Source organism: Bos indicus, chromosome 14, assembly GCF_029378745.1.
Source record: "Bos indicus isolate NIAB-ARS_2022 breed Sahiwal x Tharparkar chromosome 14, NIAB-ARS_B.indTharparkar_mat_pri_1.0, whole genome shotgun sequence".
NCBI classification, from domain to species: domain Eukaryota; kingdom Metazoa; phylum Chordata; class Mammalia; order Artiodactyla; family Bovidae; genus Bos; species Bos indicus.
In genome coordinates this window covers 19,803,836-19,820,403 of record NC_091773.1, presented here as the reverse complement: position 1 = coordinate 19,820,403, position 16,568 = coordinate 19,803,836, and the positions used below count along the sequence as shown (strand labels likewise).

The 16,568-nt window shown below is 50.6% G+C and overlaps 1 protein-coding gene across 1 annotated transcript in view; it reads left to right on the top strand.

Annotated features, from left to right (window-relative positions):
- PRKDC (protein kinase, DNA-activated, catalytic subunit) overlaps nucleotides 1–16,568 on the top strand; it is a 126,611-nt gene that overhangs the window by 76,216 nt on the left and 33,827 nt on the right. The window contains exons 53-65 of the mRNA XM_019973745.2: nucleotides 1,741–1,865; nucleotides 2,043–2,192; nucleotides 3,164–3,337; nucleotides 3,809–3,907; nucleotides 4,873–5,080; nucleotides 6,654–6,843; nucleotides 7,650–7,862; nucleotides 9,414–9,526; nucleotides 10,964–11,095; nucleotides 12,132–12,311; nucleotides 13,902–14,107; nucleotides 15,367–15,505; nucleotides 16,289–16,477. Coding sequence (XP_019829304.2) covers nucleotides 1,741–1,865; nucleotides 2,043–2,192; nucleotides 3,164–3,337; nucleotides 3,809–3,907; nucleotides 4,873–5,080; nucleotides 6,654–6,843; nucleotides 7,650–7,862; nucleotides 9,414–9,526; nucleotides 10,964–11,095; nucleotides 12,132–12,311; nucleotides 13,902–14,107; nucleotides 15,367–15,505; nucleotides 16,289–16,477 — 2,118 coding nt within the window. The remainder of the gene's footprint in view (nucleotides 1–1,740; nucleotides 1,866–2,042; nucleotides 2,193–3,163; nucleotides 3,338–3,808; nucleotides 3,908–4,872; nucleotides 5,081–6,653; nucleotides 6,844–7,649; nucleotides 7,863–9,413; nucleotides 9,527–10,963; nucleotides 11,096–12,131; nucleotides 12,312–13,901; nucleotides 14,108–15,366; nucleotides 15,506–16,288; nucleotides 16,478–16,568) is intronic.

Below are 16,568 nucleotides of genomic sequence, written 5' to 3'. Positions count from 1 at the left end.
GAGCCTTGCTTTTGTTTGGGGGAGGGTAAACACTCTTCCAGTTTCTGGCATAGTGCAGCTGAAAAGCAGGGGCAGCCTCTGACTTGGGCGCCTGGTGTGTGCTCTGCCCCTCCCGCACCCCTAAGCACGGTCTCCGCATTGGCCCGTGTATGGAAATCACAGGTTATAACTTGCTGCTACTTGGCTGACCCCCATGGGTTACTGCAGGGACTTCACGCCAGCCTCTGCAGAGCCTGTCGCCCACGCTGACAGGACGCGGGTGCAGACTGTCCAGGACGGTCTGTGCTGGTGCCTGCAGAGTCCGTCACCCGTGAGGACCAGACGCAGGTGCACTGTCTAGAATGCCACAATGGACCAGTCCTTGGCCCTCTGTCACTGCTCAGAGGACACTCTCTCTCCCTCACTGGGGTGTCATCCCGCCGGCCTCCCCCACAACTTGGAGTGTGGGCCCCTAGCCGGTTACCTAGTCTCATGGCTTGAGAACTCCTCAGGCTCCTGATTCCCAAATTCGTGTCTCCAGTCCCCTCTCCTCCTACAACGAGACAGGATGAGGAGAGGCTGGGGAAGTTGGGGGATCCTTAGGGCAGAACCGTCCTCCCACAACATGTTGGAGCCCGGCCTATTTCACCAATTAGGCCTTTATTTGGATTTAGAGGAAAATTAAACTGAGAGGAAATAGGAACCCCCTCCCCTGAGAAAATCAAACTTATAATTTATTTTAGGGATTGCCAGCTATTTTTATAAAATAAAAACATGTTTCAAATTCAGGATAACGTTGTGATGACATGATTCTAATGCCCTTGAGTGGTGGGTTTCAATTCACATAATGTGCTCAGTTATCACCACGGGTGGAGCACACAACAGCAGATCGAAAGGTTAATCTCTCATGACTTAAGTCTCAACTTAATACAAATGATATCCCCTTTGGTTTGACATAGCTCTTTTCTGAGTGTAAAATGGCTGATTTAGCTTGGAAGATGGGGGAGCAGTGTGGGACACAGAAGTGGGGGTCACTTGTGTTCTGACCACTGACCAGCGCGGCTCCAGACCATGGTCTCTGGTCCCAAGGGCCCCTCGTGCTCCTCATTTCTCCCGTGGGGTCAGAGCCCCCTGTTCTGTGGGTGGATGCTCCCTGGGGGTACGGGTTTCGGGGAGCAGTCAGGAGAGGCCAGGCCTGGAAGGTGGGCATAGGGAGATGGGCAGGCTGCCTGCAGATGGAGCTCCCTGAAATCCTGGTTTGTGTGAGTCTTTGCCCAGATACGTGCACACTGACATAATAAAATGCATCTTTTTTTCCTTAAGATTTTTTGATGTGGACCATTTTTAAAGTCTATTGAATTTGTTGCAATATTGCTTCTGAGGCTTGGGAGTTCTTAGCTCCCCGACCAGAGATTAAACTTGCACCCCCTGCATTGGAAGGCATCCCAACCACTGGACCTCCAGGAAAGTCCCTCAAATGCGTCCTAAACAGCGTTCAGTCCCTGGTCTTTGTTCAGCTGCTCAGATGACTCGCTGGCAGAGTTTTGGTGTCAGAAAGAAGTTTAGTCTTGATCATTCTTTCACCCGCTGTGTGGCCGAGGCCTGGGTCACCTGAACCCGTTGCCGCCGAGCCTCTGGTGGTGCCCAGTGGTCAGGGCCCCCACGGCCTCCTCGAGATGGTGCTCTGGGTGGTCACCTCAGTCCTCTCAGTTCCTCCGAGTTCCCACTTGTGTGTATTTGAAAGGAAACTTGGTCTTCTAGATGCTAGAGGAGTCTGTGCATGAACTGGTGGTGAAGCAGCTGAAGCGGCATCAGAACACACTGGAGGACAAGTTCATCGTGTGCCTGAGCAGAGCCACGAAGAACTTCCCTCCTCTGGCTGACAGGTGGGGGTGGCGTCTGCCTGCCTGCTGGGGAGGGTCATGCGCGGGGTGGGTGGTTGTGTCCGTCTGCCTGCCCCTGCCTGCGGAGAGGGTCGTGGGGCGTTGTCAGCACCTGCCTGCCGGGGACAGTCCTGGTGGGGGTCAGTGCCCCTCCGCTCACTGGCCCTGCCCGCTGCCCAGGTTCATGAACAGCGTGCTCTTCCTGCTGCCGAGGTTCCACGGTGTGATGAAGACACTGTGTCTGGAGGTGGTGCTGTGTCGTGTGGAGGAGACCCCTGACCTGTACCTGCAGCTGAAGAGCAAGGATTTCGTTCAGGTCATGAGGCACAGGTGAGTGGCCGCCGCCTGTGTCCTTGGATGCAGCTGTTTGTTCCGCTGTCCCCTCAACTCAAGGGGACTTGTGAGTCTTCATGACAGGAGTGTTTGTTCACTTTGACACCTGACACTTGAGAGGCCCCGTCTTGGGTTGTCCAGGGCTGTTTTCAAATTCAAAATGTGTGGTTTTGAGTTCCGTACCTGTTCTGTCAGCTAACAGGCTTCCATTATTTGTTAAATTTGTTTATTTTCAAAATGGTAACACGCGATTACGGTAAATGTTAACAGAGGGCTGCTGATGGCACCCCGTGTGTTCCTCCCTCTGCTGTTTTCCTCCCGCCTGTGTGCACACTTTTACACGGTGATAAACTGTCTTTGTGTTGGTTTCCTCCAGTCAGCCTGGCTCAGTGTCTACTGTGTGTGGAGCCTTCAGCTGGTGCTTATTTAAGGAGGACATGGGGGTGCACCACATTGGGCCCTGACTGCACTTAACCCCTGGTGCCTGACCAGCCCTGGAAACCATTTTTTAAAGTCATGAAATCCTTTATAGTTAGCTTATTTTGTTTGACTTTTGTCAGGTTTTTTTAAAAATGAACTTTTTATTTTGGAATAATTTGATTTTTACAGAAAAGTTAGAAGTACACAGAATTCGCACACACCTTTCACCTAGCTTCCCCATCTTACATCATCAGGGTGTTTCTCTAAACCAAGAAGTTAACATTAGTGCACTTCTGTCTATTTGAAATCACCAGTTTCCTCATCCTCTTCCTAGGATCCAGGCAGGACACTACAGTATTAATTTCCTTTTCATAATCTAGGCCATGATAATTATTTTCAAGAGTTTAATTTTTATATAAATGTAGTATTAGCTATAATAATAAAATCTGAAATACAGAACAGCACAGAGAAGAAAATGTTACCTGTCATATCTAAAGGTATAGTAATAGCAGTTAAGTCTGTGTTTTTGAAAATTCCTGTTTTTATAGAGATGATGAGAGACAGAAAGTGTGTTTGGACATAATTTCCAAGATGATGGCACGGCTGAGACCGGCAGAGCTCCGGGAGCTCCTGAGCGCCGTGGTGGAGTTCCTGGCTCACCCTGCAGTGCTGTGCCGTGAGCGGATGTACGCCATCCTCATGTGGGTCCATGACAACTACAGGTGAGCGCCTCGCCTGTCCCCGCCAGACGCTCGTGTCCCGTCTCTTAGGGAGCGTCTGGGTGCCTCCAGCAGTCTGGAATGACTATAATAAATGATAAGACATTTAAAAATGTGTGGTTAACAACTGCAACAAGTTTGGTATGTTGAGATATATTCTCATCTTACTGCATTTCGTGAACCCGTGGGAAATGTTCAGAGCGCGGTGTTGCTGATTGAGCTGAAAGTGTACTTTGTTTCCCTTACAGTCTGACAAGGTTTAGGAAGGAGCTCCTGGGATGTTTCCTCCTTGGGGACTGTGGTCCTGCTCGCCAGCTGGCCACCAGGGCCCGGGTCAGGGTGCAGGCCCCGTGGGGGGGGTGGAAGTTGGGGAAGAGGCAGGTTTCGTTACTTTCATCCTAGACAACATTGTTGGGTTGACCTAGAGCAGCAGAAGGAGCAGTAACAGTTTTATTGTCTTGTGACTGCTCTCAGAGACCCAGAGAGTCAGGCAGATGAAGACTCGCGTGAAGTATTCAAGCTGGCGAAAGATGTGTTGATCCAAGGGCTGACCGACGAGAACCCTGGGCTTCAGTAAGTGCCCCTCCCGGAGCAGCGTGGGTGGGTGGGCACATTCAGGGCTCTTTCTAGGCCAATGTGGGGTCTCTCTGAGGTGTAAAAGGGCCTTTGCTGTATTAGCCTTTTCTCTGCCTCTTGCTGGCATAAGAAAAATGTATTTTAAATCACATTAGAACCTGAAAGTCCTGGCATGTTACTTTAATATACAAGTCTTGAAAAACTGGTGTGGGTAACGCTGTCTTAACTGTGCTGTGAGTTACAGCATCTCAGGATGAGAAACCTGTAATGAAAAGTGGGTTGTCATTCCCCATTTAACCCCAAGTGAGCTCCCACCCTGCACATCAGTGTCAGACTGCGTGCTGGAGGCCTTGGAAACCAGAGGGCGCTGCAGCGCCATCACAGATGCCCACACGCTCGCCACGCGCTCGTTATGTTATAGCAGGCAGGGCGGAAACCCTGACGATTCTGTGTGTCAGCTAACTTGGAGCGTACTGCAATTTTTAATTCATTGAGCTTTTAAAAATTGTATTTGGACTCCTCAAACATTCACAAATTATAAAGCCGGATCTGGTTTTTAATTTCTTTAATAGTTTGACTATTTTCTGTTCACATTATGTTTTGAATATTTTGTGGCACTAATGTGTAGAGTGAATTGTCTTAGTAAGACAATGAAGGACTATATATATAGTTCTCTTGGTGTTTTCTCAGTTTCAGAGTATGTCATGTAAAATTCTCATCTTTGCAAACTTCTGGGTAATAGAAATGAGAATAGAATGATCCAGCTTCTCACCTCCTGTTAAGTATGCCAGCATTCTGGAATATTTCCCCTTCAGCACGTGCCTCATCTGTCAGGCAGCTTACCTGTGGATGGAGGTCTGCACGTGGATGGAGTCCCAGGGCTGATCTCCGGTGGAAGAAGAGATCTTCCCCGTGGGGCACACGTAGAGACCTCCTCTTCTTCTTTCTTCTCTGCCTTCCAGATTAACTATTCGGAACTTCTGGAGCCATGAAACTAGGTTGCCTTCAAATACCTTGGACCGATTGCTGGCCCTAAATTCCTTATATTCTCCTAAGATAGAAGTGCACTTCTTGAGTTTAGCGACAGATTTCCTGCTTGAAATGACCAGCCTGAGCCCCGACTTCCGGACTTCCCTGTTTGAGCACCCTCTGTCAGAGTGTGAGTTTCAGGTGAGCTCTGGCCCTGTGAGCTGACTATCCCGCCTGTTGGTCAGCAGACTTTGTCCACTGGTGTTAAATCCTTGCTTTTTTCTTTAATTAAGGTATAATTAGGATAGTATTTGTTTTCAGTGCACAAGGTAGTGATTTGATATTTGTATATATTACAGAATTATCACCACAATAAATCTAGTTAACATCCATCACTGCCCATAGTTAGAGGTTTTTTATCTTGCGATGAGAACTTTCAAGATATACTCTCTTACAAAACTTCACGTATACGAATGGTGTTACTGACTGTAGTCGCCATGCGCACATCGCCCCCCAGATCTTACTTACAGCTGTGAGTCCGTGCCCTTCGACCCCCTTCACCCGTCTCCACCACCCCTCACCTCTGACAACCACCAATCTGTTCTCTGTTTCTATGAGCTTTTTTGGTTTGGTTTTGTTAGGTTTTTGTTTTAGATTTTACGTATGAATAAGATCACGCAGTATTTGTGTTTCTCTCTGACTTATTTCATGTAGCATAATATCTTCAGGGTCCATCCATGTTGTTGCAAATGGCAGGATTTCGTTGTGTTTCAAAGCTGAGAGCTGAGTAGTAGCCCATCATTGTGTGTGGTGTGAGTGCGTGCGCGCTCACCACACGTCTTCTTTCTCCTTTTGTCTGCTGACGGACACTTAGGTTGTCTCCATATCCTGGCTGTTGTCAGCAGTGCTGTTATGAACACTGGGGTGCCTGTGTCTTTTCCCATTAGTGTTTTTGTTCTCTTCTGATAAACACCCAGCTGTGGGGTTGCTGGATCCTCTGGTGGTTCTATTTATAATTTCCTGAGGAACCTGCACTCTGCTGTCCACATGGCAGCAGCAGGTTACACGCCCACCCAGTGCACAGGGTGCCCTTCCCCCCTCAGCTGCAGGTGCCACCTCTCTCTCCTGGTCACAGCCACACGGCAGGCGTCTGGTGATGCCTCACTGTGGTTCGATTGGCGTTTCCCTGATGACTCGTGCTGGCTTCCTGAGTTTACTTGGAATCCACACACATTCTTCCCGAGATGCCCACCTGCACCTCACCCCGCTCGCCCCCTGTCCTGCACACAGCTCACCCTTGTCCCTTCGGCCTCCATGGAGGCATTTCCTTCCCCCGCTCCCCCTCCACGCCCCGTAGGTGCTTGTTTGCACCTCTACCTGGCAGCACCGCTGATGAGCCACATGATGACTCACAGCCCTGACGCAGAGCCCCCGCCCCATCCCCCCATGTCCCCAGCATCTCCCATTCTGGATACTTGGCAGGGGCAGTGGGGTCAGAGGAGCCGAGTCATTCCCTGAGCGTGGCAGTGAGCCTCTGAATGCAGGATGTTAGGAGGAGAAAAGCAGTTTTTCTCCCCAGCACTGATTGGTTTTATTTGTTGACAGATAATTGTTCTGTTAAAAATTTTAAATTTGAGAAAGTTGTTCTTCAGCGACTTCTTGCAGAGCTACATGGAGTGTAGTACTGTTTGTGGAGAGGACTGTGGAGTTTTAAATAAAGCATTTGCATGTTCTGAGAAGGGCCGTGACCTCACCTGACCCTCTCTCCTGGCAGGAGTATACCATTGACCCTGACTGGCGCTTCCGGAGTACGGTCCTCACACCAATGTTTGTTGAGACTCAGGCGTCTCAGAGCACGCTCCAGGCCCGGACCCAGGAAGGGTCCATCTCGGCTCACAGGGCGATGGCTGGGCAGGTCCGGGCCACCCAGCAGCAGCTCGACTTCACGCCCACACAGAGCGCAGGTACTGCCTCCGCTGTGGGTATGCATGCCGAGGGCACCGTGAAGGCCTTGATGGCAGGAGGGAGGATGGGCTGGGTCCCTGGGTTGTAGATTCGGGGGTGGGGTGGCCTCGAGGGGCCCTGGGGACAGAGGTGGGGAGGGCTGTGCAACCAGCAAACGTGCTGGGCTCTTTAGAGTGCGTGATGCCATCCATTGGACTGTCTGTGTTTTTACCACAATTTTAAAAAGGGGGAGAAAAACATTATTTCTGACTGGAGAAAACAAGAAAGATTTCAGTACATGTAAGTTTTAGTTTGATTTTTGTCCGGAAACATCTGTCCATTGCATCCCATTTAAAAACGCTTGTCTCAGAAGCAAAGCAGAGCTAAACCAGATTCACTTACTGTGTTCGTAGTTGATTAAACTGCTCTTTCTCAAACGGTTCAGCTGTTTCCTTTGATCATCAGAGTATCAGTTGTAGAGTAAAATCCCCAAGTCGTTTTTATGGAAATACTTCAGTGTTTTTCCCTTATGTAATTTTTTCATACTCTGTTGTGGAAATAGGACTAACTTGGCCAATTACCGTGGGACCTTTAGAAACTGATGTTAGAAATCACAGACCTTAGTGGCATGTAGATGCTGTGTCATCCTGACGAGCATGTGGTGGTCTCCCTCGTGCCCACAAGGACAGGAGGTCCGGCTGCCGGGCCTCCTTGGGACATGGCCCACCCTGGTAACTGTGGGCTGCCCTGCTCTCGAGCAGCAGGTCCTGGCCGAGGTGCTGGCCGAGCGGCGCTGCTGTGACCCGCGCATCGTTTGTGTTTGCAGGGGGAAGAGTGCTCTCCCACTGGCTGACGGCGGGCAGCCCCGACCCTCTGGGTGGCAGCCTGGCCCCCACCGCCGAGGCCTCGTCTGCGTCCCTGCTGTTTGCCCACAAGAGGCCCGAGAGGCCCCGGGGGACGCCCCTGAAGCCCGTGGGGCCTGAATTTGGGAAGAAAAGGCTAGGACTCCTTGAGGATGAGGTGGACGACGGAGCACAAGGTAAAAGTGTTGAAACGCCTGCCTCCACAAACTCATGACTGTTCCTGAGTCCGGGTGGCCTGCGTGGAGCCCAGCACCACGTGGGAGCCTGGTTTGGAGTCCAGAAAGCGGTTGCCTGAACTGGCTTGGCCCCTCACTCAGGGCTCCCAGGGGTCTAGAGGCCATGGTACTAGCAGGATGGGGAAGCTGAGTCAGAGAGAGTTTAGGTTCGGGGGCTGGGAGGGTCAGGGCAGGCCTGAGGGCAGGAATGGGGATGCAGACATTCGGCTCACCGGGGTTGGGGGTGTGCTCCGGGAGGAGCCCCGGCCAGATGCCCCCCAGACTCGAGAGAAGCCCCCAGCCCCATCCCCGGGCCCCCTTCCCCAGCCAGCCTCATCTTCACATCCAGCTCGTCAGTGTTGCTTCCACAGCTCCAGTTGGCGTTACTGTGGCCCCCTTTCTTTGGGGTCTTGGTCACTTTCTCCCTTGCCCACCCCCTCTCTCCACACTGTCACCGACGTCCTGAACAGGTCTTGCTGCGGCTTGGCTCACGTCGGGCTTCTCCTTTCTCGTGTGGTCACTGTTCATGGGCATTAATGGCCTCCGTTTCCTTTTTGGTTGCAGTAGAGTTGTGTTGATTTCTCCTGTGTGGCACAGTGATCCACCTGCATGTATGTACATATATACGTGTTCTTTCTCATTAGGAAACGGCTTCCCTTTTCTCCCGTGGGTGATTTTGCTGATAATTTCCAAACGTCAGTTTTCTCTTGTAGGAATTCCACCTTGACTGTCAGACCCGAGGGATTACCCTTCCAATTTTCCCTTCTTACCATCTCTGCTTGGCTCTGGGCACAGCGATACCTTCTGACTGTGCGTGTGCGTGACGATGTCCAGTCTCTAGTTCCCACGAGCTTCTGTGCTCTTGGAAAGTCCCTTCCATGCCCTGTTACAGGACCTATTTTTGCTCTTGTGATAAAGGGTCATTTAACAAATTTTTTTCCTAGATGGTCTGCTTTCAACATTTTCTCCCCCCTGTTGCTTTGGTTCCTATTTTTCTTACTTGAAGCTTTGCTCAAACGTCAGCTGATTTTCAGCTTTTGCTGTGTCCAGGCAGGCAGTAACTGGCGTTGGGAGTGGTGGCTGCACACTGGGTGTGCTGACTGGCCTCACCAGACGTGGAGGCCCCCGTTTTGTACTGGGTGGTCCCCCTCCAAGGCCAGGTCTCCCCGCTCCCGCCTGCACGTCCAGGCCTGGTGCTGGGGCAGCGCTGGGTTCCCCAGTGGTCCCCGCTGCGGGGGCTCTGCTCCAGCCATGTGGCCCCGCACCTCCAGCCTCAGCCTCGCATTTCTAAGCCCTCTCTTTCTCCAAGATGTCCGAGCCCTGCCTGCTTCCTCCATGCAGCCTCAGTTCTCCAGCTTCCAAAACTGCGCTTCACAGGCTTAGGTTGTTTTGGAAATAGAGCGGCGGGGAGTAGGAGATGGAGACGAGCAGATGCCTCATTTCATGTCAGCAATTCTGGGGAGGAGGGGACGACATCAGCCGCGCATAACCAACCTGCTGTCTGTTCTTCAGCTCCAGATAATCGTGCAGAAATACTGCGATTACGCAGACGATTTCTAAAGGACCAAGAAAAGCTGAGTTTGATTTATGCCAGGAAAGGTGTTGTGGAGCAAAAGCGAGAAAAGGTTTGTACCCATTTCTGGAATTTGGTCGGAAATAGGTATTTCTGTCACAGGATGTGTGCCCAGGAGATGTCTTCTGGCTGGCCTAGGCCAGATCGCAGAGATGGCCCATGCGATCCCACCTCCAGGTGTCCCCTGAGCCCCACTGCTCTGCTGGGGAGTGGGAGGTGCTGTTCTCTCTGGACAGACAGGCTTTCTGCATGAGGTGGAGACCAGACCCCCCCCGCCCCCAGTGCCCTGGGGTCACGTCTCCCAGCTGCAGTCCCCGCAGCCTTGAGGCCAGAGCCCTGACGCCGTGGCTGAGGGCAAACAAACCGAGGGGCTGTGCTCCTGGAGGCTGGTGGGGAGCTGGGTGAGGAGCGTGGCCAGTCCCGAGCTGCCTACTGCAGACACACGTGTGGCATGAATGGATGGTTGAACGTTTCTCCCAATGTGGAAGTAACAGCAGAAGTTGTTCAGCCCTAGAGTCAGTGTGAGATACAGATCAGAGATGTTGACAGGCTGTTCTAGGATTAGACTGTGGGTGAGAATCCTGTTTCCATTGTGACTCAGTTTAAATCCTCAGGCACTTCACTTCCAAGTCTGCGTGTGAAATGGTCAAAAGGTTCCACTGTCTTCTGTGGAAAGATTGGACTTCCCTATATCTCTGTAACCACAGCACTGCAGGCCGAGGGCCGGCCCCACCCAGCCTAGGGTCCTTCGCTCCAGCCTCCTCATTAAGCCTGAGTCCTGCCTGGGCTTCTTGAGGGGACAGGGCGGGGGTGGGATAGAGGCACTCGGCTGATCGCTGAGGGTCTCAGGGAATGGATGGAGTGTGGCCCGGGACCTGGGGTGGCCTTGCTGGGTGTCGTCACCACTCTCAGCAGAGGCGTTTGGGGGTCCCCTCTGCTCTTGCAGCTGCAGAGCAGCATGTAGCAGATGGAGAAGCTGGGCCGCCTCAGGGGTTAGCCAGGATGTACGCGTGTGAGGGAGTGCCCTGTGAGGGGAACAGGGCCCGCAGGGGGAACCTGGCCCCACAGAGGGAACGGCCCCTTGGCATTGGAACTGGTACCCGCTGGGGGAATGGGGCCCGAAGGGGGAACAGCTGCAGAGAGCAGGGCCAGCTGGGGCCAGTGGGCTCTGTAGCCAAGGTTTGTCTTGAGAGTGACAAAGAAATACAGTCTTCTCATTTGTGGGTTGAAAAAGTTTTAAATCAAGTTCTCTAATTTCAGAGAAACTCGGATTTCTTTGTAACAGATCTTTAAATAATCTTCCCATTGCACATCTGACACTGGTTTTGGGCTCACTGTCTGCCACCTTGATCAAGTGTAGTGACTAGAGCATCTTGGATAGAATTGACCTTGATTCACTTTTGTCAGTGGTGGGTGAGGATGCTTTCATCACCCAAGCACTACTCTTTAGATGAAAGTTGTAACCTTCCTGTATTGCTGATGATCGTAGGAGATCAAGAGTGAGTTGAAAATGAAGCACGAGGCTCAGGTCGTCTTGTACAGAAGTTACCGCCGTGGAGACCTTCCTGACATCCAGATTCCGCACAGCAGCCTGATCACCCCGCTGCAGGCTGTGGCCCAGGTCAGTGCGGGGCTGGCACATGCTCTGGGGCCGTTGCCTCATGTGGGAGCAGGGGTGACCTGTCCCCAACACGGGCCTCAGTGCTGAGCCTCATCCCAAGTCCTGGCTCCCGGGGACCCCGCCATGGGGTCCCATCCAGCACTTTGCTCTGGGCCCAGTGTCTCTGTGTGCTAGTCACACCGCACTCTTTTTCTCACCAGTGATGTTGGTGGGAATGAAATAGTATGTAAGTAGCTTCACCACTTAAATCATTGATTATACAAAACCCTCTTGTGGGGGTGATAGGGAAGGTCAGTGGTATCAGCATCCTCCTCCAAAATTCCCATGCACCGAGGACTGAAATACTCCTCTGCGTCGTTAGGGTGACCACGAGCTTCAGGAGTGAGTGAGGTTCTGTAGCTGAGTGCTCTGAGATAAACGGGATATTTATCCCTCAAAAGTCTGGTTAAGATTCCTTTGACTTTAATGAAGTAATTTTAAAAATCTTCATACTGTGTCATATAGTACATAATTAGGTACTGAAACTTGATGCCTCATATTTTTACTGTACTTAAGCTTGCAGTACTAATATTGATCATAAGTGATAAGTGAAAGTCGCTCAGTTGTGTCTGACTCCTTGTGACCCCATGGACTATACAGTCCATGGAATTCTCCAAGCCAGAATACTGGAGTGGGTAGCCTTTCCCTTTTCCAGGGAATCTTCCCAACCCAGGGCTTGAACCCAGGTCTCCTGCATCGCAGGCACTTTCTTTACCAGCTGAACTATTGGGAAAGCCCAATATTGATCATAATAATAGGTTACGTCTGTGTAGCGCATTACTGCTTTATAAGCTTTTTACTAATCTAACTATTTATAAAGTGATAGGAATTTGCAAAATAGCGTACAGCCCCACATCCCTTCCCAGCTTTATTGGTGGGCACAGTCCTCCAGTGACGTTGCCCAGCGTGGCGACCGGCGGCAGCGCTTGATGTTTCAGGCCGGGCTCTGACGCATGGGCAAGTCAGTGCACCTGTCCCACTCGGGAATGTCTTACAGAGAGACCCGCTCGTCGCGAGGCAGCTCTTCGGCAGCCTGTGCTCGGGGATCCTGAGGGAGTCGGGCGAGCGCAGGACAGTGGCTGAGGGGCGGGGCGCCGCCCAGAAGCTCCTGCAGGATTTCACGTGCTTTCTGGACACCAGCTTCTCCTTCTTCCCGCCCTTCGTGTCTTGCATCCAGGTGAGGCTGTCGGCACGCCCGTGTCCCAGTGGCTCTGCTGGTTTCCCAGTTGCAGTATGGGTTTAACACAGCAGCTGGACTCTGGTGGGGCCACCTCCTCCCAGGTGACTCAGGGCAGCTTACTTATTCTTTTTGGCTGTGCTGGGTCTTCCTTGCTGTGTGGGCTCTTCTCTAGTTGTGTTGGCGGGGGGTGCGGGGCCTACTCTTTGTTGTGGTGCACGGGCTTCTCATTGCCATGGCTTCTCTTGTTGTGTAGCTCAGGTTCTAGGACACGGGCTTCAGTAGTCCTGGGTCCCGGGCTCTGGAGCACAGACTTGGTAGTTTGGCACCTGGGCTTAGTTTCTCCATGCGATGTGGAATTTTCCAGAGCAGGGATTGAACCTGTGTCTCCTGCCTTGATAGGCAGATTCTTTACCATTAAGCCACCAGGGAAGCCCCAACTAATTTGTATTTTTTTTTTAATTTATATATGACAGAATAATCTGAGATCCAACTTAATACAAAGTTGCTCTGACTGTGTCAGCTTGTCCCTGCAGGGTTCTGGTCACACCTGCATGTCACGTGGCACCCAGCCCTGCTGTCACCTTTGGGGACATTGACGGAGTACGTGCCTACCTGTGCACTGGGTGGGGACCAGGCAAAGGGGACACAGAACTACACTCGGTGGGGGCAGGCGGGGGGCAGGCAGAGGTGGAAGGTCACGAGGGCATGGCACATGATGCAGAAGTGGGTGGGGTGCAGGGCCTGATGGGCAGATCAGCGGGCCACACCTTGCTGGGGGGTGGGGGGTGCTGTGCACCATTGCAGACACGGGGGACACAGGTGTCAGAGAAGGTTTCCATAGCAATGCAGTTCGAACAGAGGACTAGTGTAGATGTACTTCTGTAACCACTAAGCATACTTATTAGGGGATTAAGAAATACTTTCTTTATACTCGAAACATGGATAATTACAAAGCCCCTAATAGAAAATCATCTGGATTCATGTCAGTATTTTTGTAATTAGTAACGTCCTTGGAGTAGTTTAAAAATTTTGTTCTTTAATGCTGTTTATCAGTAGCTGTGGTTTGCAAACTGGGTAATAATTCCTTGAGTTGAAGTATTTATTATGCCTACTTTGTTCTTTTCCATGCAGCATGAAACTGTTAATACAGTTTCTTTTTATGTACTCTACTTTTTATTGGTTTATAATTTACATGTAGAATTCTTTCATTGATTTTCTCCTGGCAATACCAAAGACAAGGCTTGAGAAATTATATTGCATCAGCCAGTGTTTCAGAGTAAGTTTCTCTTCACGTTGTATCCTACAGTGATTTTTTTATATCTGAATTTCTAGTTTTGCAGTTTTGTCCACTGCTGTGTAAGGAGGTTTCCATAGGTAACATATCACCCTGCAGCTTGCCTTCGGGCCCAGAACTGGGGGAGCCGCACGGGAGGGATCCAGGTGCAGACTTGGTCTGAGACTGTGTGTGAAGTGCTCCATGTCTCTCTCCCGTGACTGCTAACGCCAGAACTTAGTGTTTTTGGTAAAACGAGGTGCTCCTGGTTGGAGACCCTCTCACTGAAGGACTGCGTATCTGTGTCTTGCCAGGAGATCAGCTGCCAACACGCTGACCTGCTGAGCCTCAACCCGGCTCTGGTCAGTGGGGCCGGCCTGGCGGGCCTGCAGCAGCCCGGGGCCATCTGCCTGCTGGAGGAGGCGCTGTTGCGACTGGCACCCCAGGAGCCGCCCGCCAAGCGTGCGCGGGGGAGGCCTGGCCTGCCCCCCGACGTCGGCAGGTGGATGGAACTTGCCAAGTAAGCTCTGGGCCCCGACCCTGCTGTGGCCAAAGCGATGCGTCTAATACAGTTACTTTATGTGGGCAACACACAATCCTGTTTGAGTCTTCTCTTACCTGAGGTTTATCATGAGAAACCCAGTGCCTAATTCTCAGGCACTGGATTCTGAGGGCACTGGATTAGGGTGAGACTGGATTTGCACTTTTCCTGAAGCACTGGTTTTAAGATATTCCAGGTTCTGGGAAAAGCATAAAAGAGTGTCACTGTTGTGTAGTCACTCCTGTCCCTGTACCAGCGAGAAGTGAGCAGTAGGAGCTGTGTCGCTGCTGAGGAGCCTCACAGTCCGGGTGTGACCCATCCCCTGGGGGACGACGTGCTGGGGCTGCTGCTCTGCCCACAGGCTGTTCCCACCCCGTCGTGTCCTCTGTGGGCATGGATGGTCGTGACACCTTGTGTGGAGACACTGAAGACAGGAAGAAGTCTCCAGGGAGGAGGGAATGGACTTTTAGACACCTGAGCCTGTCTTCAAGCGGGAGGCTTGGCTGATGGGCCCACAAATTTGTGTTGACATCACAGTTGAAACGCTCAGTAACATCGAGACAGCCGTTGAATGTGGAGTACATGGCATCTGTAGGACCAGAACTAGTTTACCTACTTCTGGGTTTTGGACCACATTCCAGATTCCAGAAAGGTCCCCACAGATAAGTGTTTCAGTGATGGCGTGACATAGAACAGTCTCATTTAATGAGTCAACTTGTGCATTGTAAAGCTAGGATATTTTCAGCTTTTACATTGAGTGCACTTTAGAATGGGCTTCCCAAGGGGATGCTCTTGGCAAAGTGCCACTAGTGGTTAGTGGCAAAGAAGCCGCCTACCAATGCAGGAGACATGAGAGAAGGCATAGATTCCTGGGCCGGGAAGGTCCCCTGGAGGGGAGGGCGTGGCAGCCCACTCCAGTATTCGTGCCTGGAGAATCCCATGGACAGAGAAGCCTGGCAGGCTACAGTCCACGGGGTCACAAGAAGTCAGACCAGCTGAGGTGACTGAGCACACATGCATGCACTTTAGAATAATTTCTGCCTTCTCTATGGCTCAAGTAATAAAACTTAAAGGTAATTTCAAAATTCTTAAGATTTTATGTTTTAACAAAACAATATGACATCTTTTTTAGTTATTATAATTGTGGCATCTTGATTTAATATCATTTCAAGAAAGACTTGAAAAATATTAGGGCATTCACTGATTTGTCCTCTTTTTTTTTTTGATCTGTTTCATAGACTGTACAGGTCGATCGGGGAGTATGACATCCTCCGTGGTATTTTCAGCAGTGAGATTGGAACAAAGCAGATCACTCAGGACGCGCTGTTAGCAGAAGCAAGAAGTGACTATTCTGAAGCTGCCAGGCTATATAACGAGGTAGAGCTGATCTCCAGCGAGTGTGTCAGTTGCTTTACCACTTCTGTTCTCTGGATGGAAACACTGTCAGCTTTAGAATTTAGACCTTCAGATATTCAGCTGTATTCCTTAACTTTTGCACAAAGATTACTACCAGAAAATGGTTTCATAATAACTGAACGTGAACTAGTTACTGTTCTGATTCTTACTCTTTTTAAGAAAATACTGAATCAAAGAGAAAGTGTTTTTTACCAAGTTAGTATGAAATTGTAAGATGTCATTTCAGTATCTGGTATTGTAATATAGTTTCTGTTTGAGTCGATTGTTTCCACTCTGGGAGTAAAACTTATAAAAAGGTGGGTGAGGGCTGGTTTGGAGAAGTCCAGTTTTGCACGTCTTGTGTTGGAGTTGCCCGTGGCTGAGTGTGGGTGTGTGGCAGGTACACACTGCAGTTGAGGGCCTTTGGCCTGTGCGAGACGTCTACATGGTGAAACCCTCTGCAGTCTTCTATAAATGTCCTGTTTTCTAATTTTCATTCTAAGAACTTTCCAAGTAGTGAAGAATCTACAGTATTTACATCAAATTAGGGGCCGTTTTCAGTTTTCAGCTTATTAATTGACTTTATAGTTAAGTTCCCCAAAGAAGTGGTTCTGTCCTAGCTGGGATTTTTAATATTCATTTGACTGTTAGGTTCCCTCAAGTTAACTCTCTTTTCCCTTTTTTCTCTACTTGTCATAAATCTGACAGTGATTATTCTTAGTGTGAACGTTACCTGTATCCAGTTTGGTAAAATAATCTTCACAGGCCCTCAACACACAAGAGTGGGCAGATGGCGAGCCCACGGAAGCTGAGAAGGACTTCTGGGAACTCGCGTCCCTTGACTGCTACAACCAGCTGGCCGAGTGGACGTCGCTGGAGTACTGCTCCACGGCTAGCGCTGATGGCGAGGGCACCCTGGACCTGAGCAAGATGTGGAGCGAGCCCTTCTATCAGGTGCGGGGCCATCTGTGAGGTCATCCAGGTAGATGTCCTCGATGGTCAAGTGCTCTCTCATTAATGAAGGTGTTTAAAACTTTTCAGAAAC